Source organism: Chelon labrosus, assembly GCF_963514085.1.
Source record: "Chelon labrosus genome assembly, chromosome: 11".
Lineage (NCBI taxonomy): Eukaryota > Metazoa > Chordata > Actinopteri > Mugiliformes > Mugilidae > Chelon > Chelon labrosus.
The window spans coordinates 14392560-14420349 of NC_140344.1; the positions used below are offsets into that span (position 1 = coordinate 14392560).

The 27790-nt window shown below is 42.7% G+C and overlaps 2 protein-coding genes across 2 annotated transcripts; both read left to right on the forward strand.

Annotated features, from left to right (window-relative positions):
• Positions 1 to 398: 398 nt before the first annotated feature.
• On the forward strand, positions 399 to 8870 carry usp3 (ubiquitin specific peptidase 3). Its single transcript, XM_084554996.1, has 15 exons — positions 399 to 838; positions 1104 to 1164; positions 1808 to 1945; positions 2031 to 2114; positions 2231 to 2312; positions 2623 to 2702; positions 3512 to 3625; positions 3907 to 4020; positions 4197 to 4343; positions 4641 to 4747; positions 4950 to 5030; positions 5145 to 5263; positions 5356 to 5469; positions 6920 to 6987; positions 7566 to 8870. Exons 1-15 carry the CDS (start codon positions 748 to 750, stop codon positions 8041 to 8043), a joined length of 1878 nt encoding a protein of 625 aa, XP_084411122.1. The 5' UTR covers positions 399 to 747; the 3' UTR covers positions 8044 to 8870.
• A 1911-nt stretch (positions 8871 to 10781) lies between these two features.
• Positions 10782 to 15099, forward strand: fbxl22 (F-box and leucine-rich repeat protein 22). Its single transcript, XM_084554641.1, is given in 3 exon segments — positions 10782 to 10957; positions 10959 to 11458; positions 14669 to 15099. Coding segments are annotated over 3 exon segments (921 nt in total). The 5' UTR covers positions 10782 to 10882; the 3' UTR covers positions 15015 to 15099.
• Positions 15100 to 27790: the final 12691 nt, after the last annotated feature.

The window sequence follows — 27790 nt, forward strand, 5'->3', positions numbered from 1 at the left end:
TATCTTAATTGGATCTTGATGGAAACGTATTTTGAGACTAACCCAATTCTGGCGAGAAAGACTGCACTTTTATTTACGGGTAGTTCAGCAGTCGATGTAATCGTAATGTAGATGTTATGAGGAAAGTATGGTCATGTTATAGTCACCTTGTCATACGTAACTACGCATGAGTGTGGGCGACCAATTTCCAAAAAGGGATTCATAGCTTAATTTAGCCAAATACTGAGCTTCCCGCGGTCAACAAGTGTGAATAAAAGAGTAGAATACGTTAAACTAAAACAAGAAGTGCGTATAGTATCTCTGAAAGACCAGAGCACTATAAGCGAAACAGGAAGTAGTCAACGGTTACTCCCCGAAGTGTTTTCATCTTTGTTTTGGCAAACGGCCGAGCCGGCAGACACGACGTCACTTCCTCAAGTTATTTCCATTTGTTTGTGGCAAGCGCCAGCAGTTACACCTTGAAGACCAAAGATAACGTTACTATTCTACCTTGCAGTGTGTCCGGTGGAAACAGCAGTCTTTGAATTTAATGTAAAGTGGTTTTGCGCTGTAATGATGCAAGCTATATAGCAGCTACCATACGTCTTTGGCGTTAGCAAAGACAGGAAAACGTGCGTTCGAAATCAGAAGTAGTTGGTTGGCTAAGGTTAGCTAGCTAGTTTAGGTTAATTTGCTAACTATTGTTAGCTGTCGGGTCCTGGTGCTGTTGGTGTTGTGGTGTTGGCTAACAACGACAATTGTGAGCTGATGGAGTGCCCTCATCTCAACTCAAATGTTAGCTGTACCATCGATTCCTCCAGGTTCCCCAACGGCACCCCGTCCTCCTGGTGTTGCAACGGTAAGAGAAGTGTTCCTCGCCCTTTCTCTTAACGTTATTCAGATTATTGTCAACAAAGCTGAATGTGCAGTGTTTCTGGTTCCCAGTCTCTGGTCATACAACTCCGGGTGCTGTCATATTTGTGTCAGCTAGATAGATTTCTGTAGCTGCAAGTCAACACTAGCAGCTATCACAAGGGCAAATCACAATTCATGATATTACGTAAAAATAATGGCCCATTCAAATGCAATTCACAGCAACACGGTGCTTTGTCTTTTGTGTTCAGTTTGCAGGTCTAATAAAAGTCCCTGGATTTGCCTTACCTGTCTGATGGTCCATTGTGGACGGTAAGTCAGTGTCTCAGTCATTTTGCTGTTTATGACCATTTTGACTTTGGGAGCAGCAGGTCTAATTATACAGCCATGTTGTGATTGAATTTGATTTCAAGAAAACTCCAAGTAACATCAATACGGAAAGATTCTACTGATGAGTATAATAGAGTAATGTTTGGAAATCCTGGCCTAACTTGATTACAAAACGGATGCATAAATCTGCACGGCACACTCAAGGTGTTCAGCATTTATTTTAAATAACTGAGGGAGCTGTGCCTTCCACTGTGTTTTCATTTTGGAGGCTGTGGTTTGTGGCACTATTGAATTGTATCTTACCAACACATGTTTCTATTATTTTGTCAACACCAGTTTATTCAGTGAGTTGTTAATCAATACAGTCAACAGGATGTATTTGTTTGCACTAGTGTTTCTAATGTTCTGGCATGCGAGTGTATGTCAAGAATAATCTTGTATATCCTGTACTTAAAAGTTTTGAAATAAAAAAAAAAATATATATATATATATGATAGAAAAAATAAACACAACAGTCGCAAATTATTAGGAGTTTTTTTTGTACATCTTGATCTGGACGATTTGTAAGAATTGTAATCATACCCAAGTCCGACGCCTCTGCAAATACCTATCTGTTTATGCACAGATATGTCAATGGCCATGCAAAGAAACACTTTGAAGATAGCCAAGTCATGGGCAATAATCAAAGGAAGAGTGAGAAACAGGAAAAAGAGAAAACCCATCATTCTGTCTGCATGGACTGCAGCAACTACAGTCTGTTTTGGTGAGTGTCCAGTCTTGACACATTATGTTTTTTGTTTTTGTTAGTATTAAATATGTATATGACTGGACTAATGTGGACTTTATAGTTACAGATGCGATGACTTTGTTGTCAATGACACCAAACTTGGGCAGGTGCAGAAGGTGAGGGAACATCTTCAGAGTTTGGAAAAGTAAGTCCTAACATCAACGAATCTTATCAAAATCTTGATATTTGAAAAAGATAGAAGTTGAAAATGTTTCACAATGAAAGATTAGTGTCCAAGTAAAATATGTTATCTTCTTACAGTTCAGCGTTAATGAGTGAGAGGCAGAGGAAAAGAAAACTTCAGGAAAACCCATCTCCAGACAGCAAGTTGTTAAAAGACAATGTAAGTAGTGCTTTAAAAGTAACATTGCTGCTTCTTCTGTAAGGAAATAAAGTAACGGCAACTCCAAATTGTGACCTGGCACAGAAGACTGTACTGCGTGGTCAAATTTCCTTTTTTACGAGTCTGTATTCACACTGTAGCACACAGCCCCAATTAAATGAGTCACAGCCTCCCTTTACAGAGCTGCACACCAAACGACTGTCACAATAACTTTAAGTTTAAAACGTACTGTTTAGATATACTTTTTCCCATAAGGTGTTAAACTAAATATACCAACACGTGTCTTTATGTAACCATTTGTGTCTGTCAGGACGGGGCAGCGGTAGGTGCTACAGGCCTGCGGAACTTGGGCAACACGTGCTTCATGAATGCCATTCTGCAGTCCCTCAGGTAAGGCTCTGCGCTGAGGAGAAGGTATGTGGGTGATAAACTGGGTATGCAGCAAATTTCAGTAGCTCTGCCCCTGTAGACCCGGGGCCCCACGACCAGTCATCCTTTATTAATATAGTCTGGGGCACAGTCAGGGGGATTACACAGGCTGCTTGGAAACAAGACTCAATGAAAGGACTGATTTCCCAGCCAGACCACAATTTGCCTCATTAAGCTGGTGTGATTTCACATTTACCATTATGAACAGCTGCCAAAGAATACTGTAGTATTTTATTTATTTATTTATTTATTTTTATGGCATATTTCATTCAGTTTTCCTATTTCGCAGGCTCCATTGTTTTCACTAATTTCAGTATGTTATTAGAATGAATTTACAGATTGTAGCAAAATGGGCTGATTGGATGAATTCAGTTACATTAAATTGTCTTTACAGGGAAATAGTGCCTTGCCCCTTGGTAGTCAGTAAGCAAATAAAATCTTTTTAGAGTAGTTATAATCAAAGGCAGCTTAAAACGCTATGGTGAGTTTTGTAAGTTTTTCACCCCTGCTCTTGTCTGAAAAGTTCGGATCTACTTGGAATTTCCAAACACAAAAAAAACATTTAACTAATGAAATAATGTGATTTACAAAGAACTGTATTTCATGTGACAAATTGGTTAAATTGAGCTGTATTACCGATTTCCTACTCACAACTTTTGGCTGCCTTCTCGGCTACAAACCATAAAACATGAGGGTGTTTCTGTCTGATAGTTACCTAGTGATTTTTTTACAATTCAGACATACTATAACAAAATGTGTTTCTTTGACAGCAACATCGAGCAGTTCAGCTGCTATTTCAAGGAGTTGCCTGCAGTTGCTCTCCGCAGTGGTAAGACGGCAGGAAGAAGGATGTACCACACCCGCAGCCAAGGGGACAGCAGTGTGTAAGGTCCTCTTCTGGAGGAGGGAGGATTTGTGGGCATGATTCTGACAGTAATTGCAGCAAGTTTAAGATTGGCGAGATTGCCTCACACAAGAGAACGTACTGATACGGCGCTCTTAACAGCAGTAATTATCTTAAATCTGCAGCAGGATAATAGTAATGCTATACTGCAGTCTGACACAAGTCTTCATTTTTCTTAACACACAAGAGTATAAGTTAGGCTTTTGATGTTGACTGTGTGTACTATGCAGACTGGTAACAGGGTTTCCTTGTGTTGAACAGATCTTTGGTGGAGGAGTTCAGGAAAACTCTTTGCTCGTTGTGGCAAGGGAGCCAAACCGCCTTCAGTCCAGACTCCTTATTTTATGCCATCTGGAAGATCATGCCAAGCTTCAGGTACATCAACACGGTGCAGAGAGTTTACCACAATGAAGCTGCTTATTCTGAGCAGTAAATGGTTTCCTTTTCTGTTCTCTAGAAGCAGCACTTTGTGGACAATGTTTAATATGCATCAAAGACTCGAAGAACATATTATAATTTATTACAATAATGAGCCATGTTTTTGTGTACAGGGGCTACCAGCAGCAGGATGCCCATGAATTCATGCGTTACCTGTTAGACCACCTCCACAGGGAGCTGCAGTACAGTCGCAACGGGGCGTCTCATGCAGTCTCGCCACAGGATGGAGTCAGACTGTCCATGGAGGGCAAATGCTGCATGTGAGTCCATCTAAGCTGACAATGATTTTAATTCTGCTGTTTTCCGGTTGCTTTTATATCGACAGTAATATAGCAGTCATTCTGTCAGTATCCATGATGTGGCTCATATAAGTCTCTGTTTTCTCTTCTTGGTTTCTCTGTTTGAGTTGCCCGTTTTACTTTTGTCACATCGTTATACTTGACTTTTTTTTTCATACTGTACAGCTGTTAAATTGGCCCCAGAGAAGAATCTGATGAGTTTTTGATGTATGCAGTTTAATTGATTAAAACTGCTTTGTGCCTTTTGATCTATTCTAGAAACGGGACTGCCAGTGTTGTTACGTCTATTTTTGGTGGTATACTTCAGAATGAAGTGAACTGCCTGATATGTGGGACAGAATCTCGGAAGTTTGATCCATTTCTTGGTAAGACAACAACAAGTACTGAACCTTTGTCCAACTTGTTGAGTATTTTCCTAATTTTCAGTAATTCTGTGAACTAACCAAAACATTTCTACTGTAAACGTTAATGCAAACTAGCACACATGTAAATGTGGGTTTTCAGTAGCACAACAAAGAAAGCATTGTGATTGTTGCTCCATATCATTAAGTGATCTTTTTCTCGTAGATCTGTCATTGGACATTCCCAGTCAGTTCAGACAAAAGAGAAGTAAGGACCAGGAGCCAGGGCCAACATGCACCTTACGTGGTAATGCTTCCTCTGAATTAAGGTTTTCTAGATACTTTTTGGCAGTGTTGGTTTTGAAGTGTGTCATGCTTGAACCCATGAGGACATGTTACATTTGTGTGACATTTCTTTTAGACTGCTTACGAAGCTTTACTGACCTGGAAGAACTTGACGAAACAGAGCTGTACTATTGCCACAAGTGTAAAAAGCGACAGAAATCAACTAAGAAGTTCTGGATCCAGAAGCTGCCAAAAGTATGAAACTAAAAAAAAAAAAAAAACTAAGTGGTGTCGAAAACACTGTGACTTTGATATAAATGTTTTTTGTTTTGTTTTTTCAATTGTAGGTTTTGTGTCTGCACCTTAAGCGGTTCCACTGGACTGCCTTTCTGAGAAACAAGGTGGATACTTACGTGGAATTCCCACTGAAAGGCTTGGACATGAGGGGCTACTTACTTGAGGTGAGCTTCAAAAACAAAATCATGAAATCTCACAATATAGTTTTTGAGCTGGTACATTACATGTGAGACAAATCTGTTGTAATTGACTAACTCTTGCACAGAAACATAAAATGTAGAAATACTACATTAATAAGAACAGAAGTACTGCAGTTTAGTGTGCGAAAGTTGAGAAGCACTTACAAATTGTAGGCATTACGAGAACCACAGTAAGAACTGATACAGGTCATAGACCGAATGTAATGTTTTCAGTTCAGCCTCTGTGAAAATTGTAATTTCTGGCCTCAAGAAGCACTGGCTGTAAAAGGGTCTGTAAACAGTGTTGACTGTTTTAAAAAAATAAATAAATAAAATAAAAAATTCGCTCTATTCCTCCTTTTCCCTGCATCCATGAAAGATTCCAAGAGAAAAGATGTTTTGGTGATGTGCTAATTTTGGAAAAGAGACACGATAATGAGCCACGAGAACCATGTGTTCTTGTGCCAGGTTTAAACCTTTTGTTATAAACGGTTATGGCTTGCTAACCTTAAAAATGCAGTGATGACGGTAGTCACAACATGGATGGATTTCAAGCGATGATACACAGCTGGCTGGATATTGCATGCGAACTATGAAAGTGAACCGTAATGACTGCATTGTAAGTCGGGCACAAACAGAGCAGCCGCAGACAGCATGAAGAATAGTCTATTTGAAATAATGATATTATAGGAGTTCTGTTTATATTCCAAAATTACAATAGCTCTTTTGCCAAACGGGTGATTTGTTCAAACAGTATTTTATATCTGGACGTTCTGCTGCTGATGGACTTAGAACCACACACGGGGAAAAACATGTTTTTCTACTGGGCAGCCTGACAGATCACTGTTGGCCTCTGCCTGACTACATCAGGAAAATGATTATCCTGAAATTGCGTTGTGTAAACAGTAATGTGTCATGTATTATTCATTATTTGGATCTGGGTGGCATCTGCATTTGTGGCTTATTGATGGTTCTCCACTCAGCAGTGTAGACTTTTTTCCACAGTGCTGCAAAACACTGTTGCCGAAGCGCATGTCTTAGAGCATCTGTTTGACATTCAGGGTAGGAGCAGGCTTGTACTCTGCAATAGCTGCTTTGGACCTTTATGTAAAAGCCTGGATCTTTCTGTTTCTAATGGGTCAGACCTCCTATAAGCTCCAGGGGGCGCTATTCTACCGTAGATCTCTTGTCTATGACGCTCATGAACACTGGAGGAAATAGGAAATTAACATGTCTTGCCTCAAATTATGGTTCAGATGCCATTGTTCTTTAAAGATCCCCATCAATTTGGTTTTAATATGTGTAGAAATCCTTTTTTTTTAAATTTCATTTTATTCTTTCCCCACAAAAAAAAATAAAAAATCTTGGGGCATGATGAACTGAAAGCACAGATTTTCCTCGTCAGATGTCTCATCTGGCTCTTTCTTGTTTGCAGCCAGAGAACTCATTACCAGGAACTTGTCTATTTGACCTTGCTGCTGTCGTGGTGCATCACGGATCTGGGTGAGTAGCTGTTTTGTATCTTTCAGGCTTGAATTTGTGTTTTTATTTAAGTGCTTACATAGATTCAGGAATTAAAATCTCCCACCCTAAGAAGTATCTTAGTTTAAGCATTATGAATAGAATAGGTTTAAGTTTACTGTCTCTTATTAAGACCTTCAGATTTAAGTACTTGGCACGTGGCAGCATCTTGAAATATCTTTTGTCAGTAGTCAGTGGTTTTCAGATGGTAGCAAAATTAAGAGTAAACCACCGGTCGATATGTTGTCATCAGCCAGCCAGCCCTCCTAGCTGTAGCTGTCTGTCAGTCAGTGCATAAAGAATTTAGATCCAATTTAGTCCAAAACCTTGTAGCCCACTGCAGTTTAAAAATTCATGTAGCCGCTAAATGCTAAACGGCATTAAGCTTGAGACTCTGTAAGTGCAATTGAATCAAAGTGCTGCTATGAGAGTTGGCCTCTAAGTGGCAATGTTGCACTGCTGCTGTCAACTTGAGTGAGTCCCTCTTGCTTCAGCAGCAGTAAAAGAAGGTTTGTAAGAAGCCAGACTGCAGGATGTGATGTATGTGTCTGTGTTCACAGGGTTGGATCAGGGCATTATACAGCATATGGCAGCCATGAGGGCCGCTGGTACCACTTCAACGACAGCACAGTGACTCTAACCAACGAGGACACAGTCAGGAAGGCTAAGGCCTACATCCTCTTCTACGTGGAGAAGACCGGTCAGGTGGCCTCAGACAAGACTGCCTCAAACAGCGCAGCCTCAAATAAGCCTGCTGTGGACACAGCAGCTGTGGACAGAGTTTCTTCCGAAATAGTCTTTCAGGACAAGGTTGCAGCAGATACAGTAGCCACAGACATGGTTTTGACAGATGTGGAAGCCTTACACGTGAATATCCTGGACGAGAAAGCCCAAGATACCCTGGAAGATATGAGCAAAGACACGGCTGCACGAGATGAGGCCAACACAACGTCAGCGGATGCTGCAACAGATAGGGATACCTCAGACAAGGCTGCAGCAGAGGAAGCTCGGCAAGCCATACAAACTGTTGCACAATGATTAACTCAGATTTCACTGCCTCAGACCAGCTCATCACTCCATTTTGACTTCACCTCAATCACATTGTCACAGCGCTTGATCATGTTAGTTCATTTTCACATTAATGTATCGGCCTCTTTGTTGTGTTTATGACCTGCTTGACAGCAACATGTATTACTTGCTGCTTATATTTTTTTGTTTAGTGTGACTTTTTGCATTTATTTCTTGAAGATGTATTCCTCAGTTGGGGTAGACTTTTCCGTATGTAATAGATTCCAAAGGTGATCGTTTAAAGTAATGAAGTAAAGCTTTAGCCTGGGAAAACCTGAGCTGGTCCAATGTTTAGCCTAGACTGAGGAGATCCATTGTGTCAAGACACTGTGTCCTTGTAACAATATTTGGAATTCCTATTGTTTTTGAAGTTTCCAGTTTTATATTTTACACCTCTTAAGAACCATGCAATTCTGGTTTCCAGTTATTAGCGGAGAGTTTAGGGTTTAGCCTTTTTTTTTTTTTTTTTTTTTTTCTGACAAGCGCTCATTAGGGCTTTAGAAAGTCGTTAACTTCTCGACCAGAACCAGTGTAAAAGACGTGATCATTCTCAAGTAGTTTTGCCCGTATTGGTGCTGAAGTATCATTGAACATTTTATGTTAATCTGAAATGGGTATACAGGGGACCTAAAGAAATTGTCTTTTAAAATGTGTGACTGTGACAGAATGCAATAGAGAATCTTTTGTTCAAATGTTTGTGTGTAATGTTTTTAATCAGTCCTGAACCTTTTGTAATGAGTCAGACGTTGCATTAGTACAACCAGACAACCTGTTGCAGTTAAAACTAGACATGAAGACAAGGATGTTTATATCTACTATGGCTGTCCATATTATCGCGTTTTTTTTTTATTGGATAACTAATACACAAACATACAGAAACTAGAAAATTAACTGGTCTTTTTAACGACAAGTTCTGTCAAGTCCCACCTGGTGGTTCTCTAAAAGAACAGTTAGCTGAGTTACCACTCGATCAAGCAGCTGGATAAATTGCAGAGTCGCCTCCGCAACAGTGAACTGGATAGTATGTCATTGTTTTGGTTTGTTGCAACAGTAATAACAGACACTTACTTAATGCCAAGCATATTACTCCACTCCTATGTTGAAAGAATAATAAAAACATCAAGGTACATTTAAAAAAAAAAAATCTGATAATAGGAATCGAGATTAATCGCGATTAAATATTTTAATCTATACACAGCCGTTATTGTTTTAAGCAGCAGAATCTCATATTTAAGTCAGAATAATGCATGTCTTTAAGACCCAAATGTTTGTGAAGACATTTTAGTCACACAGGTTATTGTAGTGGGCACAATCTATGATATTAACTTGAGTTGCAGCTCTAAATTAAAAATAAATTGCTACGCTTTGCTGTGAATCTTTCAGCATAATAATAACGTCTTTAATTAACGGGTGTGACACTTTGGTTGGGAAAGTAATTTTTAAATATATAAATGACACCATGCGTGTTGGTTTGGTTTGCGAAAGGTGGACACTACACACCCAGCTCCAGCATAATAAACATGGACAGCCTTTGATGTGTCCAGGTACAGCTTTAAAAGCGAGAGAACTAATTTTAAGCGAGCCCTTTTCTTTGTTTTTCTCTTCCCTTCAGTGAAGATCTCCGCCCACACAAACACACACACACACGCACGCAAAGCTCCCCTCGGGACACGTGCCAGCCAGTGAGCCTTCTCTCTCTCTGGCAGGAACAAGCACTCCTGTATGCTGAGGAACAGCTGCTCTTCATCGCCTGCTCACAGGTGGCTGTGAGCTCTCTACTCTGTCCCCATTAATGACACAAGTGGCCTTTTTTTCCCTTCCCTTTTTGCTCTTGGAGACCAGTGCGCAGCTGCTAATAATAAGCTCACATTGCATTGTGTTTGTTGGATCAGAGGTCTGGTTAAGGACATCATGACAGTGAGTCACGGTACACAATGTAATCAGCCTCCCAACAGTGGCATTTCCAATGTCTGACGTGCTTTAGAGATTGATGACAACACGTGGAGCACAACAGAACTGGGAAGGTAGCGTGGAGCGGTGACTTAGATATAATGGTATTTTGCTTTCTCCGCCATTTCAAAAGCTCGTCTGCGCTCCGGTTGAGCAAACACACACTGAGTCATAGTTTACTGTGTTCCTTTAGGCATACGTAGTCCTACGTAACACTGTTTGTACTCGTGACTTTCACTCACATGAAAGGCTTTCCAGGTTATGAAAGTATTTGTCACCTTGACTGTGATACTGGGAAGTTCCCTCTCTGGTCAACATTTCAGTTGTGCTGTAAGGTCTTAACTGAATTGAACAGGTGTATAAAACTGTAAAAAAATAAAAATCTTATGTAAATCCTCTGTTAATTATTGAAAACGTTCAGAAGGCTAACAAAACTCTAAATGTATAATAGTGTTTTGGTGAACTGCGCGATATCCTTTTTCACCATCTTCACGGAATTGCCCCACAGACAAATTTAAGATACCAGCCAAACATTTAAAAGTACTTTGCTTCCAATAATAGTTTGTTTCTAGTATGGTATTCATGCAATAAGCTGCCCAAGCTGAAATTACATCTGCCTTCATTGAAAATTAATGAATGTGCCAACAACCTCCCGGTGTCAAACTGCACATAAACCACTCTGCACATGATCGGATGCCTTTTAAACCTAATAAACATTTTAAGTGTCTTTCTTTTTTTGCAGTACAAGGTGGAGATGTTTCCCTTCTTTTGTGTGTGTGTCTGTAACTGAGAACTAGGCCAGGGAAGTGTAAACATCTGGCTCAGGGTAGCGCTTGCTGCCTGTTGAGAGCCATGACAGATGGAAAGGGAGCGCACGGCTCAAACACTTCCATCTTTGACCGTACTGCAGTTGTCTTCCCAAAATAGCCCCGCACTCTACGGCCTTATATGTGCAGGCCTCCAGCGTGTGCCTGAGGGGGCATCATGTATCTAGGCCACACAATACGGGCTGTCGGCTCATTGTTGCTGCCTACCAGCAGGCCTATCGCTGCCCCGGGGACGAGGCCCTTTCTTTATGTCTCGGGACGTCTCTCGCCATGCATCTCACACAGCTCAACCGGGAGTGTCTCCTTCACCTTTTCTCCTTCCTGGACAAGGACAACCGGAGGAGTTTGTCCCTTACCTGTCACCAGCTGCGGGAGGTATTCCTGGACCCCCGCCTCTGGACTCTACTGCACTTCAGCTCCCCGTGTCAGCTCCGGAGGGACAACTTTGTGCTGGGACCCTCATTGCGTTACTTGGCTATCTGCTGGTACTCCAGCAGGGTCCTGCAAGTGTGCAACATCGAGGACTGGTTGAAGACCTCTTTTCAGAAGGATATCTGCAGTAAACATGAAAGCCTGGTTAGCAGTTTCTTGGCCCAAGTCTGCCTCATGTGAGTGTTCGTGTGTGGTTTTCTGCGTTTTGGAATGACACCTGGCAATATTTATTTCCTAATGGTCACTGATGATTAGCAGAGAGTGGACAAAGAAGTAGTTTATAATGTGCTGAATGTTCCCTTAAGCACTGGTTCTTTTTTATTTTATTTTATTTAGTTTCACCTTACATAGATATATACACAGATTTAGAGCGTTAACATAACTCTGGCACGACCTGTGGAGTTTGTCTACAAGAAATAACTTTTGGTCAGATGCGTCATGAGGACGAGTACACAGTTTAGGGGTTTTTCGGGGTCATTCACAGCCGCAGCAAGAAACAAAACTGTTTTCATTTAGAGGCACATGGCGTCGTCAAACTGCCATGTTTAGCTGTAGGCAGCGGGGAACTAACTCATTAGAAACAGATGGCGAATCCAGAGCTCGCTATAGAGACAGAAAAATGACACATCTGTGGGTCATAAGACTGATTCTATTAACTAACATAACTGTGGTCACATATCAAATTAGATTTATCGAATGACGTGACAGATGGATTGGATAGATGGCTGAAACTTAGCCGTTCTGGCTTCTTGGCCCTGTGTGCGTGGCTGGCTCCACGCTGGAATCAGCCTGGAGAGGCGTAATGAGGTCTCTGGATAATTTCTTCAAGGCAGCCAGTAATAACCGTTGATGTGAGGGAGCTTGGCCACCGCAGCTGGCTGGGACGAGAGGAGGGGAAAAGGGGGCAGGCTCCGCGGCTCAGAGCACGGCCCAGCGAGGATTTCCTGTATTGTGAAATTTGAGAGCATGAGAGCTGGGAGACGAGTCAAAGCTAGAACCACCTACTTTGTCTGGGGCTTGTATCTCATTGCATACCAATAAACCCTCTCAAATTATCTAAGAGACGGGAGAGCGAGTGCACGTGACTGAATGGGAGGGGACATTCGGAGACGCTGCGAGGGTGATAAAGACTGATTTGGCCACAGACCCTCCCAGTCAGCTGCATACTGGAGATTTATGCATGCAGGTGGAGCCTACAATTGGCTCTTTGTTGCTGTCAGAGGAATGAACATGTGCGTCTGTCTCTGCCTGCCTCTTCCTGGATAAGTCTCCACGCAAACTCTGACGCCAAGCTTGTGTCTATCTTGTTTTTGTTTTTTTAACTCCATGGAAAAAACTATAAAACATAGCATGTCTTTGGGCCCCTTTATGGAGTAGTCTAGCATACTGCTTCTCTAAAGCCAGATGACTACACTGAATCAGTTATCAAGAACTTCTTTGATTACCTTGAGGTCACAGCATCAGGATTATACAGCGATGCAGTGTAGCGTGGGCTGCACAGTGGGTGGCACAAGTAGCTCTGGCATGAGACTTTTCATGATTAAATATTTCAGAGCAATTTCGTTCCACGCTTTGACACGCGCCATTTGGCTAAATTGATGCCTTCTCTTACCAAACAAGAACGAACACATCTTGGGTTACTATTTAAGGTACAGGTTGTGATTTCTGCTCACAGAGTACTCAGAGCTTCAGCTGACGGGCTGCTTTTGAAAATAATCGGCACTGAATCGAGAAAGCAGCAGACTCCCAAAAACAACCTATTTAACCTGTTTGAAAGAAACCCTTTCACTTGAGAGACCGAAGGGGATGAGCAGTAAATGTACATCTTAGTTCCTTTTAAAGTTCGCTGGATAATTTGACCGGACAAAATAACCGTTAGGAAACCAAACGGGTCATTAGAGAGATGATTAGGGGTTAGCAGTGTGGTGAGCCTGAGCTCGTGCTCGGCGTAGACCAGGCTGTTGTTTGTTTGAATGTGAACTACATCACGTCTTAAACACAAATGGAAAGAAGAAAATGCTGCAGAGGAATACATGCAGCGGCTACGCAGATGAGGCTCTCTGATCGCCTGCACTTCGCACCGATAAAAATCACCTTTTTGCTATTTTGACAAGATCAAAGACTTTCATTTTCTTGTTTCGGTTGGCAGGTGCGTTCCTTCAGTTTGCCCATGAGAAATTGTCTGTAGTTGGGAAAAATACATAAACCAAATAGGAGCCATGGGCTGGTTTTATAATATTAAAACTATATATAAAAAATCGGAATTCGTACAAGCGTGTAAGAACGTAAGAGAGAAGAATCGGATGAGGACAGCTTGTCACGTGTTGGTATAAACAGTAGATAAGCTTTGAGACAACACAGCAAAGAATCTGCACCAAGTGAGGGAAAGAGCCACAGGAGGCCAGATTACGTAACAAAGGTTATACACTTTCTCTTACATCTACTTCCACTCATTTTACTGTCTTTTATCTTCTCTGGTGAAACACACACACACACACACACACACAGTCACTTGAGAGCAAACGAATCTGCAAATGCCACCGTCTCTAAGTGCACCGGTCCACCTCCTCTTTTATTTTTAGTTAATGTCAATACTGCGCACGCACTCACATCCCCTGACAAAAACGCGTGCAACAGGGCACATGGATCGCCTGTGCTGTTGCATGTTCAGGGGTTACTGGGGCAGAGCCCTCCACACTTGCCAGCGACTGGAATATGTTCGTCTCACATGTGGTAAAGCGGTAAGATTATGTAAGTCTTTATGTAATCTGCTCCAGCGAACATAAATGACATCCGCGATCCATCTGAGCGTCTGTCTGCCAGCTCTCTGCTGCAGGCCCTCCAGTGGGCTGCAGTGCACTCTTCAAATATGCAGTAAACACATGCAACATTCAGCATTCATTTTTTAGAAGTTACTGCTAAAAGAAATGCTTGGACATTGTGTTGCTGTCATGCTGTATTTCATCCAACATCCTGTAATTGTTCTGTTTGTTAGCACCGTGTGCTCGGGCTTTATGGAGAACGGAAACTCATATGTCCCGGTGGGACAGCTTGTAAAGGAGAGAGGGCTTGGTGTAGGCATTAAACTGCTCCATCGTTAAACAGATCATGTTGCTGCCTCTCTGTGGTGCCGTTTACTTCTCATTCACATAGGCTCAGGTCCGGGCCCCTGCTTTAAATGTTATCTGATTCTATTTTAAACCTCAACAGCATTCATCGGGCACACACGCCAATAACAGCATTGTTTACTTAAGACTTGTCCTTCTTCAAACACACTAATCCCTCCCTACTATTATTTCCCAAGGCGTAAAGATGACTCAGAACTGGTCTTGCACTCCATCACGTGTCTGGGACATGTCACTGACTGCCGCCTCTCTGTACCACAGGTGTCCCAACCTGCTCTCGCTAACCCTGTCTGGCTGCGGACACATCACTGACCAGGATGTGATCTCCGTGCTGCGTTGCTGCAGGAGGCTGCGGCGCCTCCACCTGGAGAACTGCGTGCGCATCACCGACTGCAGCCTGCGGGGTGTGGCTGCTCACGGGGACAGTCTAGAAGAAGTCAAGGTGGACTTCTGCAGGAACATCACTCAGGCAGGGCTGCAGGAGTGCGCGGAGATGAGGCCGACCATCTGGCTGAGCGCGGAGAGGAGCGCCGACATGATCCCTGACAGCAAACCTGAGAAGGAGCCGCTCAGGAAGACGCTGCAGAAAGTCCTGCTGTTCTCCTGAGGAGCATGCCTCACCTCCACATAACCAGGGACCACAAGCATATCTATAACTCATCATGCAAGGACTTGACTGTGATGCTTTTGTTTTGGTGTGTATTTGTATTTAATAGATGTGTTTTTATACTTTTTTTTATTCAAGACGTGTTGAACATGTTGAGTTTTACTTTCAAAGACACACCAAGTTGCCTGATCTAAAGTACACACAGGATTGTGTAATTTGACTCTTAAAGGAGCAGTTATGCTTATTTGCATATTTCCATTCTTAAATATACCATTCCCATGTCTGTGTGGTAAGCTGGGTTAAAATGTGTTAGTTGCACCAACGAGGACATTTTACATCACTCGTACATAGCATGTCTTCTTTTCTGTTGCAACAAAATGACAGTTTTCCATTTTATGTGGTCTCGTGTGCCAGACTGTGTCTTGGCCAGGACTGCAGTGCAACAGACAACCAGTGCAGCATCCAGGAAGTTCCTGCTCCCGGGCCAAGAAACAGCTGTCTTGTCAAGTGACAGATTCTATCATCTGTTATTTACCGCACAGACATAAGTGTGTTATCCTCACCTCACCTAATCCCATAAGAATTTTAATTAGCATATTTCCCCAAAATGTCAAACAATTCCTTTAATAGCATTTCGATTCAAATACCGCTCACACCTCTCCCTGAGGCGCTCTGAACACCTACACGGTACGAAAGAACAGGATAGGTAGGAGAGGGAGGGTTCTCCCAGGGCAACGTGGCCCGGAGCCTGAGCTCGGATTGAAAGCTTGTTATGCAAGACGGTGACACATACTGTACGAAAGTAGGTTGATAAGGTGTGTCTGTCTTTAAATGCCATGTGATGAAACTGTGCGCCTCTAATCAATGACCACATATTCACACAGAAGGTCAGAATGTCCTCTTCTATCTACCTATCTATCTATGGAAGGGGAAATATGGTGTTCCTCCCAAAGCAGGTTGGGTTACACAAAACAGAGAGAGCTAAATAATGTGGTCTGGGTGGTTTGGGCTACAGGATCGGTTTAAAAATTCCGTTTCGCTGTTTCACTTTTTCATTCCAGTTTATTTCTATCTGTGGTGGGTAGACTAAATATTAGAAACACCTCTTGGTGGTAAGAAACTGCAGTTTCAACAGTACTACAGCATCAGAAATAATCATACAGTTGAATCAGCGCATATCGGAAAGAGTTTCAACTTAAGCTGGGACACACTGCCGGGGTGTTGTGTCAGGCGGCTAAATCTGTCTAATAAACTTATTTAACGTACATTTGATCATTTTCCTCCTCATGATAACTCTGTGAATGCTGGTATTATAGCAGTATAGTTGTCTTAACTTACAGTAATTCACAGTGTTCCACCAAAGACAACCTGACACCAAACTACATAAAGACAACCCTGCTTTTGCACTGAGACAGAGACCCACTGTTCAGAGGCCAGACAACAAAAGATTTATATATTTTTTTTTCATCAAGAATTAATAGCAGAGTGTTTGGCACCACAGACAGGGAAGAGTTATGAGTTCCAGGTGGGGAGACTCCTGAGGCACATCCGGCTGACAGCAGCACTCCAACACAATAACAGGGCCGAGCGCTCGACATGCAACGACACGACTGTATCAAAGCTCGTTTCGGCCGAGGTTGGGGGCGGCGTTTTTATGGCCGGCATGATTTTAAAGGAAGATAAGCTTGAAAAACCTGTTGTCCTTAAAAATCACCGCGTTTTGCCCCGCGAGCTATTCAGCGCGAGGCAGCTGCGGCCTTTTAATGACGCCTGCTGCAACGTCGCGTGCCTTCTTATTTATGCAGCTCATTCAGTTCGTCTGAATTGTGAATAAAGCATCCAGGCCCCGGCCGTTGTTCCAGTGGAATTCAAGGAAAAGTAATGATTTGCACGAGCGAATAAAAGGCTGTTCTGTGTGTTGAATGGCGTTCGGATGTGAGAACGCTACAGTCTGAGCTGAACAGAAACTTTTTGTTTACATGGTTTGACATTTAAATTAATATGCAGAAGCATGACAGGGTAATCCACTGTATCGTCAAATCCAAACATTTCCTAAAATGCAAATGTATTTTTTTTCTTGTATTGGATCGCTACTAGTACATTCAGTGCTGTATTGTTGTGATAGCTTTATTTTCTTGTACAAGAGATTTTCTTTTTTTCATGAGAGAGCCAGTGAAAAATAAACGTGAGCCCCCACACACGCGTCTGTCTCTACTGTGGAGTGTGAAAGGAAGCAGAGCGGGGTTGGAAGAGGTTGGGGGGTTGGGGATAGCTGTGTCTTCAAACAGACCACGCTCTGCAATTATATCCCTCTTTTATGAGAAAGGTCTGTTGGAAAGTTTCATGTTCCAAAGTGCTTTAGTTGAATATTATGCCAGCAGTTTTTCTGTCTGAAGCGCAGATCAAGACGAAACATTTAATCTTACAGACACCGCTTCAGAGAAGTCGTGCTAATAAGGAGAACGGATATGTGGATTTATTACATTTTCATTCTGCAACTCCACTACTGAGAAGAAATTAGGATCTCCATATGATGTTCTGCTGGGAAACGTTTGGACCTGGCATTCGTGTGGATGTTACTTAGACATGTACCATCCACCTAGACCAGACCAGACACCCCCACCCCATAGCAATGACACTCCTTGATGGCAGCAGCCATCCCCAGCAGGATGCAGCCTGACATGGGCACACACACAAAAACGGTTTAGGAACAACTCAAGAAAACATGAAAAACAGCAAAAGGTGTTGACCTGGCCTCCAAATTCACTAGATCCCAAACTGATCAAGTATCTGTGGGATGATCCACAGAGGCCCCTCCCCTCAACCCATAGGACCCCGCAACATTGTGTTTCCAGACACCACAGGACACCCTCAGAAGGACCATGTCCATTCTCTGATTAGTCACAACTGTTTTGGAGGCACAAGGGAGACCTACACAATATTACATGATGTTATGCCTGATCGGTGTACATCGTCAATGGTGGAAGACGGTAAAATATTTTAATTACAATAAAAGTAAACTTGATTCATTCATTTAGAGGCATCATTTTGACAGAGACGTCGCAAATTTGAATTATTTTTTGTATGTTCAGGAGGATAACTGGTATAAATCATGTGTTTTTTATGTGTTGTTTGCAGAATATTAATTTGCAAAGTGGTCACATGACTTTAGCTAGCTACATTTATTAGTAAAAAGTAAAATATCTGCCTGAGAAATATTGTGAAGTAGGAGTACAAATCAAAGGTAAGGAACAAGTATCTCAAGTACCCTTTCCCTTACCTCTGTCACATGGGATTAAACTCATGAGAAAATCCAGGCTCGGCTTCACATTTCACAGGTTTTGTCGCAGGTTTACCCTACTTGGCAAAAACACACGCCTCCGAGAAAAGAGAGGGAAGTCCGAACGAGGAGAACGGCAAGGTCTCCGTTCTGCGGCCCTGAAAGAAAATCGGCAAATTGCAAGAGATTGATTGAATTTGTTACTGTTGCTCAATTAGAATAACAAATTTCATTACGAATTTTCAATCGAGGGAAACAGCTTTCCCTCTAATCATTTTAATTAGCTGCTCCCGACAAGAGGCCTCACATGGCGAGATGAAGAGACCGCGATGTTAATGGCGGTGGCGTTTTCCTTGCATTCAGTTTGAAGCCTGTTGCATTTTAATGTGAATCGAAAGATTAAAAAAAGCAATCCTGTGTTTTAATAACTCATTTGGTAGTATAATTTGTCATTTATTATGTGCACCGTCCCGGCAGGTGAAAGTAGCATATTAAAAAACACAGCGGTAAAGAAAAATAAGACGTGAAGGGCGCGGATGTTCACGCCTGTAGAAATACAGGAGACGGGTCTTTGAAGCCGTGCTGAAGGTTTGCTCTTTTGGGCCCTTTGGTTACAATGAAACGGTTTATTTTAAGTTCCTCAAATTTCAGCTAACGACTTCTAAAAGCTGTCATTTTTAGACCAGAGTGGAATGCTAAACTGGTCGGAAAAGATCCTGCACAGCGATTGTGGTTACCAACAGCTACACAACAACCGCACCTCTGGACTTTAACAGAGCACTTCAGCGTTGTACAGTAGCATTTCACTTCACCACCAGACTCACAATGACCTTAAAGAACGCAGCAGAAACACTGATCTCTTTTAATTCCACGCATTCCTCTTTCTTATCAAAAACCGTCACCGTACATTAAACCTGTAGTTTGTGATTTGTGCTGCTCTCAGGCGCTGATATAAAATACCGCACACGTGCGGCCGTGCGACCCGAGACCTGTCTCCCTCTGTTAAAAATGTACTTTCACATCATTTAGTATTGTGGATGGAGAAATTTTCTGCTGGTTCCTCTCTGTGGGTTTAAAAAGAAAAACACCCAGTGAGTCACTTGTTAGCTACAACCTTCTAAATATGAAAAATAAATCGACCTTTTAAAAACAGGAAATTCACTAAACTTCCTGGCAAACCTTTAAACGTCCTCATGCTAAAATGTTCCCGAGTCTCTGTTTGTACTAACTTCTTGTTGCACCTTCTGCTGTGAATGTAGCCGAAAAGCTAAATGATGTGAGTTAAAACTCCCTCAAAATACACATTTTCATTCGATTGCTGTTTAATATGTACAGAGAGGACGTCTGTATCCAGTCGCAGGGCACACTGACCACATGTAAATGCTCTCTGAATGACAGCAGGCAAAGGTTCCAACATGTTATCTTAGGGACTCATGGCATTAGAAAGCCTTTGTGGCGTGGGCCTTTCCCCTCCTCTGTGAAATGTGAGCTGATAAAGACAGGATGCTGGAAGTAATAGAGGGAGGGGGCGACCGAAGCTGTGGTCGTAAAAGGGACAGGGTAGCCATTTGAGCCCCTGAAACATGAAATCAGCAGTTTCCTGACAGCCTTATAAGGTCAGCCATGGGAGGCATTTCCAGTATTCACCCCTCCCTTATTAGTCACCAACGGAGAGGTCAGGATGAGGCGGGGGGTCCAGACACTACAGCAGAGAGGAGGACGGAAAAGGAAAAGAAGGAGGGCTCGTGTTTTGAGTACTTTGTAGGTGTTTGTGAGTCCATGACTGAGCTGTCGTCCCAAACTAGACTCAGGGAGGGGCTCTGGCGATCTCCATCTCTTTCAGCACAGAGGACATCTGAGCCTCAGAGTGGTATCACGTGCGCGGCCAGTATCTTATCAGTATCTGTGCTACTTTTTACAACTAAAAGCGTTGACGTAAGAGCCAGAAGTACAGACTGTAACCAAAAACACCTCACCAAAGTTCACTCTCCCGGAGGGAATTAGTCATCCAAGCATGTGTTGTCTTCTCTTGTATTAGGCAAGGTGTATATAGGTTATACGTTCTTACCACGTGTAAATATTCACATGAGTATTTGACACATTTAAGCTCGACCATGTTACTCGAGTTGATCAGATTAGATTGGGCCCAGTTTCAGTCTGGTGAAAATGCAACAAGACATGATGTGATTTGTTGCAGCAGTTCTGTAATTAGGTCCAACATGCAGAGGGGAGGGGCCTCCGTGGATCAGGCTTGTTCCAGTTCATCCCACAGATACTTGATCAGTTTGGGATCTAGTGAGTTTGGAGGCCAGGTCACCGTTTCATGTTTTTTTGAGTTGTTCCTAAACAACTGCAGGCTGCATCCCGCTGGGGATGGCTGCTGCCATCAAGGAGTGTCATTGCTATGGGGTGGGGGTTCCTGGTCTGGTCTAGGTGGGTGGTACATGTCTAAGTAACATCCACATGAATACCAGGTCTAAAAGTTTCCCAGCAGAACATTGTATTTCAGCAGCACCAACATTTAAATGCTGCTCCTATACTTGAAGTGAGTACACTTATCTAAATTCGTCTTTCGTCATCTTCCATTTCACCAACGATATGATTCTTTTAAAATCTTAATTTTCATTCAGTATATCACGGCGTAGATGTCGTTTGATTTCCGTCTGTGAAGATGATTGTAAGTGTCCACCGTAACCTGGATTTTACAGAGTACAGCGAGACACACGAAGTGACGAATGTAAGCGTCTCCGAACCTTTGATTAGAATTACTGCTGCTTCGTGAGTCTCACTTTGAATAATATTTTGCCGCTTGCTGCATCTGTGCCCTTCAGTGCTCCTGTGTGCTTTTCTTTCGCCTCCTTCAGTAGGTGTGAGTCTGTCCTCAGGCCGCAGTCTGCAGATGGAGAGACCAGTTTAATAATGCAGCAGGGCTTTGAAGCCCCTCTCCTGTCTCGGGATACTTTTTTTCTCCATATTTCCTGCAGGAGTAACTCAAAGGCTTCAAGCCTGAGGCCTCAGTCCTTAGGTAGCTCTCTGGAGGATGCCTTGTAGCACAGGACACAGTTGTGAATTAATTATTTAGATAGTCTGCTACTCTAGCTGTATATCATCTATATATTGCTCCCATCCAGGGCATAAATATTTTCAGTTTCACATCAAATAATATTTTTGAGATTTTGTGAATTTTTCAAATCGTGAAGTAGAACCCTGGCGAGCTTACCCTTGAGATAAGAAATGTCTTCCTCGCGCCACTCCAGTACTAATCTTGTGCAAGGTGTTGTGCAAATGAGATAGGTCACGCAGCAGAGAGTGAAAGAAAGAAGAAACGAGGATGATGCAGAGGAGCATCCTTTCAGGGGAACGGGGAAGGCCGGCTCAAGGACGCGAGCAGTCCAGGGAAAAGACAGCGTTTGCTTCTGTCACAGGATCTCAGCCAAAGGAAGAGAGAGAAAAGAAATAGCAACGCAGGAGCCGCAACACAGATGGAGGTTTGACTCAGTCGTTGGCAGTCTCTCACCTCCCACTTTCACACACTGTGAAACCTCATCAAGATTTTATCCCAGCTTTATATGAGGACTTTTGCTGAGAGAACTCGACATTAATCCGTCGTCGGCACGTTAAATTTGAGACATTTGCTGGTGAACACAGGATACTATATTTAAATTCAATGCTGTTTTTTCCCCCCCCCCACACTGTGCCTGGATTGTACAGGCTCGGTTTCCATTTATTCTCCCAGTGTGAGTGCTGCTTCCTTCTTATCACATAAAGCGTCATGTAACATGTCTGATTCAAAACGAACTCCCTGAGTAATTCGATCGCCGCGCTAATGGCATCCAGGAGATAAATGGCTGCTTTCATTTTCTCATTGTCCACATTAAGAGCTATGTTTGTCTCTTGGTTTCTAACGCTACAGATTTAAAGACGCCGACAGGTTACAGCACAACCCTACTTTTACAGCTGTCGTTTGAAATTAAGCTGCTCCAGATTTTTCATATCCTGATACTGACTGACAGAAATCAACCTATTTTCATAACAATATGTATTTATTCACACATTTTTCTCGATCCCTAGATACTTTCGGTATGATCTAATAATTCCAAATTTGATTTCCCTGTGGTTCCTAGCTAACTTGTTTTGGCCTGAGGCAAGCATGAAATAGGAGGCAAGAGCACACAGAAGTGGGGCTAGCGCTCCCCTGTGAGCCAGAGGATGGGTCTATTTGTGGAGCTATTTCTGTTTCCGTCTGTCAGAGCATCCACAAAGGCTGCACATCTCCGGCCAGAGCGCATGCGAGGGAGGAACTGGAGCACTAAAGGGGAAGACAGCGAAGACACTGATGATGCTCCCCGGCCGGGGTTTTGAGCAAGGACGGAATCAAAAGCGGCGCAGGACGCGAAAGAGAAGCACTGAGCTGATATCGCACATCGCATGCTGTTTGCTTGTCGCCCATGTGGCCTGATAATTAGACAGGCAGTATGAGGGCCCTCTGTGTCTGCTGTCGATCACAGCCTCTACAAAGAGGTTTCATACTTGGACCAGGCTGCCTATCCAACTGGTCGCACTCTACAGGCGATGTAGGAGGACAGCCAGCCTCCTCTGACGTTAGCATGGACGGAGGACAGACTAGCAGATGACATGTGCAAAAGAGGAGTGGGAGGCTGAATGAAGCACGCTCGTGAGTCACAGCATGGGCACATGAGTGAGCTACTTATAATGACAGGCTTTCAACTTGAGTTCATAATGCGTTCACTCTTTTGTTGTTCGCTCCAAAATTGCAGGGGAAACATGGATGGAAAAGATTAGAAGCACAGAGAGCTATAATGGTTTCGGTGAACAAAAGAAAAGCTGGAACAGCAGGCTTGTTTGCTCCTTGGGCTCGCTGTCTCTTATATGTGCTACAGAGGTCAGTGAAGTGCCTACAGAGATGTCTAAATGTATGCACGCTAGCCGACTCTATTAGTCGGCTTTGAATGAACTCTAATGAAATTGAAAGCAGCCGTGAGCTTGTTCTCATAAATCGTTGTTCTTGTAAGGCAATCTAAGCAAAACTGTATGAATGGAACATCAATGAGCCATTAACCTGCCTGTCTCACCATGATTAACCACATTCATGAGGAACCTTCGCAGGTCTGCCAATCTTTGGTTTAGCCTTGCACAGCCATCGGAAAACAATTATTATTGCTGCTGTCACCTTCAGGGGCCGAACGAGATCTCACACGCATAAAAGCAGCAGTAATATAAAGAAATATTCCAATGCAAGTTCTTTGTGCATTCAGATTATTTAAGAAGTACTCAAGTACCATCATCAGAATGTACAAAATGTCCTCAGTGTATCTTTTGTAGTTTTAAAAACATTTTTTGACTGATGACTTATTGTGACAGCCCTATTTTTTTATGTATCCGTCACGGTGGAGCAGATATAAACTCATTTTTGAAATATTAGGCAGTGCAACTTGAAAAAAGAAAATCTTTGAGGCCTAAAACTTTGAGCAGCTGTAAATTAAACATCTTCACAGGGTTGTACAGACAGAGGAATAACGTGCACATGTTTCAGCCCATGTCGGAGCTACCTCACTCACCCTATGCTTGAGCTACTCTGCAGGTGCAAGCAGTCAGTGGTTTAGAGCAAGATCGGACACATATGGAACCAATTAGCGACAGGTTATGCCGTACACACTGGAGTAAAAGAGTTGCATACACTAATTCATGTCTGCATGTCACAGCAATGTCTAACCGTACACTGGGAATGGGACCCACTAGAATAGAAAGACGGGCAAAGTGAGTCACAGGAAAATATCGAATTCTTTATTTAAACTGCTAGGATTTAGCATATCTGCATTCAAGCCGAGTTAAAATTTGATCCGCATTACCACCACGACAATCAGGAAGCACCGTGTCATTGCCTCAAAAGTGTCTCGCAGCAACTGATTTAGTATCAGCAGCACAGCTGATAGCGCTTTTATGTTCACTGATGCTCAGTCGGCATGGTGTCCATTTAATTTAGTCGTCTTTTTTTGAGCTTCTAAACGCAATAACCTTTCTCACAATTAGAACATGGTGCATGATTACAGCGGCAAAATAAGCCACTGTCTGAACGTTGAGTGGAGGGTTTTAGTGTTTCTGCCTCTCAAGAAAAAGAGAAAAACGCTGAAGGTGCATACGACTGATGAAATGTTCCGGGATTTTCAAACTTAATGCCGTGACCAAATGGTGAACAGGTGTTGCCTTTTGGGTTAACATTTGGTGAACAGTTCCTCTCTGATTTTCTCATAAGCCTTTACAGACACCTAGTGGAAATCCTCTCATCGGGAAATGATCAAAAACTTTGTGAGGTTCCGAATTTTAGTGAATAAATTTTGTTCAGTGGCTGAGACACTGTAAAACAGCCCGAAGATCACATTCCCGAGTCAATACATCTTTTCCAAACACAACAGGATTGCAAAAGTGGATAATTATTATCATTTTTTTTCAATGCCCTGAGGAAGGCTTTGTGCTGAAAAGTGTGTTTTGTGATGTTATCCAAAAGTGAAATGTGAGTATTTTGTCCTAGACTTTGAAATTTGAGATGTCTTACCATTTTACTTTTTTTAAAAGGATTATTTTAAACACATTAGCATTCAAATAAACCCATAAAAAGATTATGACATAGCTTAAACTCAAGAAAACTCTTCACAACATCACAAACAAGAGTAATGAAGTGCCAGTTTTTTTTTTTTTTAAATCTAAATGTCTGAGACAACAATCAACATAAAGAAAGGTTGCTCCATTTCTATTACGAAAATGACAGTCTAAAATCACTGTACACTCCCTTAAAGGCCAATCATGTATGTTAACATGATAAATGTAAAATGCCAGCAGTCACCCACACTGTACAACAGAATAATCTGACGTATTTCATTGTGAGACTGAGACCTCTGACCTCATTTGAATGATTTCTTGAGTGATCTATGGCTCAGCTGTGACATTTCAGCTGGCTCTCTTGTGAATGTTTTAGAAAATGAATTCTCCTGCAGGTCACGCCAGACCTCGCATTTCACATTGTGTCCCGTTACATTCTGCTGGAAGGCCGGTGCCAAAGGTCGGGTCAGGTGTGGTAAGAATAGCTGGAAGCTATTTCTTGTCAATACTTTCCTGCAGAGGCTCAGAGGAATGAAAGGAGACGCAGGGAACAGCAACGTTTGACCCAAATTCTCTAGCACCCTATAGTATTTCAGTAATTTCTCACCAACAACGTGACAGGGAAGGAAGTCACATGATTAGAAAAGGGCCAGATCTGAGGCACTTTATTTTAGGGTTGACTCAAACTTTTGTGTCAAGAGTTCTTTAGCAGACTATTAGTCGCGTGGTTGATTTAAGACATGAAGTTCAATAAACACACTGACAAGTGTTTATAAGTTTAAACCGCACATTAATAATGACATGGATATGAGTGATTACTGTGGTTTTTACTGTGTTCACTTGTGCCGCGTAAGGAACAGAGTCCATCCTGTATATGCAATAGATTTTTGTTTTTTCATTTGGTTGGCTTTTATTTTGCAGAAAGTACACAATGGATCAAAGACTGAATCGGCGATTAAAAAATGACCTGAACCTTTGTGTGTGAGTGAGAGTTTATTCAGTGCAGGAGGAGGAAATGTCAGTCACTCAGCGGGCAGCTTGGACCAGTATGAATGTTTTCATAAGAGATGAACAGAAAAGCTCCGCTGAGACCAGGGACAATGAAAGGTCACCGTTGTGTTAAGCACCAGCAAGTGCACTGCCACCTTACTTCTCAAGTGTTTCCGGATCAGGCGCGAGAGAGAAGTTGCGCGGGGTCGGTTGTCATTTCTGTGTACGGCCGGTGACTTCTGGCAGGGATTAAAGTGAAGCCTTTCTTTTTCCCCTACGATCAGATGACATAGATCTGTAAATGAGATTACATCATGTTCGGTGCAGTCTTCGCGGAGTGGAAACGGAAAGTTTTGAATCCAAATTTCCGTTCATAAAAAGACATCATTTCACTAACTGGTTGCTTAAAACACTAATGCAATAATGGACGTGGCTTTACATACATTCACGAGCACGCAGAAATATACACAAACCCATTGACCTGCTGAAGGCCCATCCCCCTCTTCTCTGTTTCTCTTTGCTAAGAAATACCAGCTTCTCAGGGCTCAGCCATCTGTGACACTCTGAACCTAGTGACCTGGTAAAAAAGCAGACCCCGTAAATTAGACTCAAACACTTGGCTGAAACCTGTCCTCCTGAGGATCGGTTGTCAGCCTCTATGTGCTTAGCTGTCTATTGAGGTCATTTCCTCTCTGTTCACACCCCTTTACCACCATACACGTGTGTCTGAGATGTACGTTCCACAGGGCAAAACCCAAAATATATGTTTGTTTCCATTACATCATTTATCCTCCATAATTACGCATGTTCCCCTGCCCCGGCCCTTACATGCCAGAGAATGATTTACTGCACCCCGCTGCTGTCCTTTGATAAGATGAAAAGTTCAGGAGGATTTATTCTGTATTGTCATAGAAATGTGCTCTGCTGTTTCACGGCCTTGATATTTACCGAGGGGAAACACAAACACTAGCGCAGACAGAGATATTTATCAGAGGGGAAGTGGTGAAGGTGTATCTGGAAAAATAACCCACAGTCTCACTGCATGGTCACGTTTTATTGACTAAATGAAAATACCACAGAGAGGATGGGCTTAACTCCGGACGGGCCAACCCGGTATGAAATCATAAGTGGAAGCACATTCACAAGAACACACAGGGAAAATTTAGCGCTTTATGGGAAGAGAAAATAAATAAAATTCCTGAGTCTCGCGGAAAAGCAGATTTATCGCCGTATAACTGGCTGTAATGTGGACTGTCCTTGACTGGATCAGTTTGCGGTGATGCATAATTAGCTGTGTGGCCATTAAACTGCTAAACTAAGATCCTGCTGAGCTGAGCTCCGAACGATTCTGCACGAATTCAGTCCTCCTAGAAAAGTTAATGGGCCAAGGGGGAGGCTCGGGCTAAAATTAGGAGACAGCGTTTCATCCTGACACTGAGATTTGTGCCCAAAGTCCACAGAATACCCCTCCACCTCCTCCCTCCTCCCTGTCACTGCTACTCTTTAGGCTGTTGGCAGATTCATTTGCGCTTGACCTAGTTAATGTCTCCGGAGAAATGGAGGAGTAAACACACGCAACTGCTCCTCTCCTCAAAACCTGGAATTTTCCACACTTTACACACCCAGTTCACAAGCGAGGCCATGTGAGGAACATTTTGGGGACGTAATCTAAAATATGGGGGGAAAAAATTCCCCCAGCCTGATAAGACATCAACATCATACCAGCCCTAGTTGTGAGGTCGCCTTTATCTGCTGAGGTACAGCTTGAAAACATTCTGCGCTACTGATATTAGACTGAGATTTGTCCCTGGTGGTCTGAACAGCTTTCAAGTAAGCACGTGTTTTCATTTGATCCGGCCTCTCATGTACACATGTCGTAAAATATGGT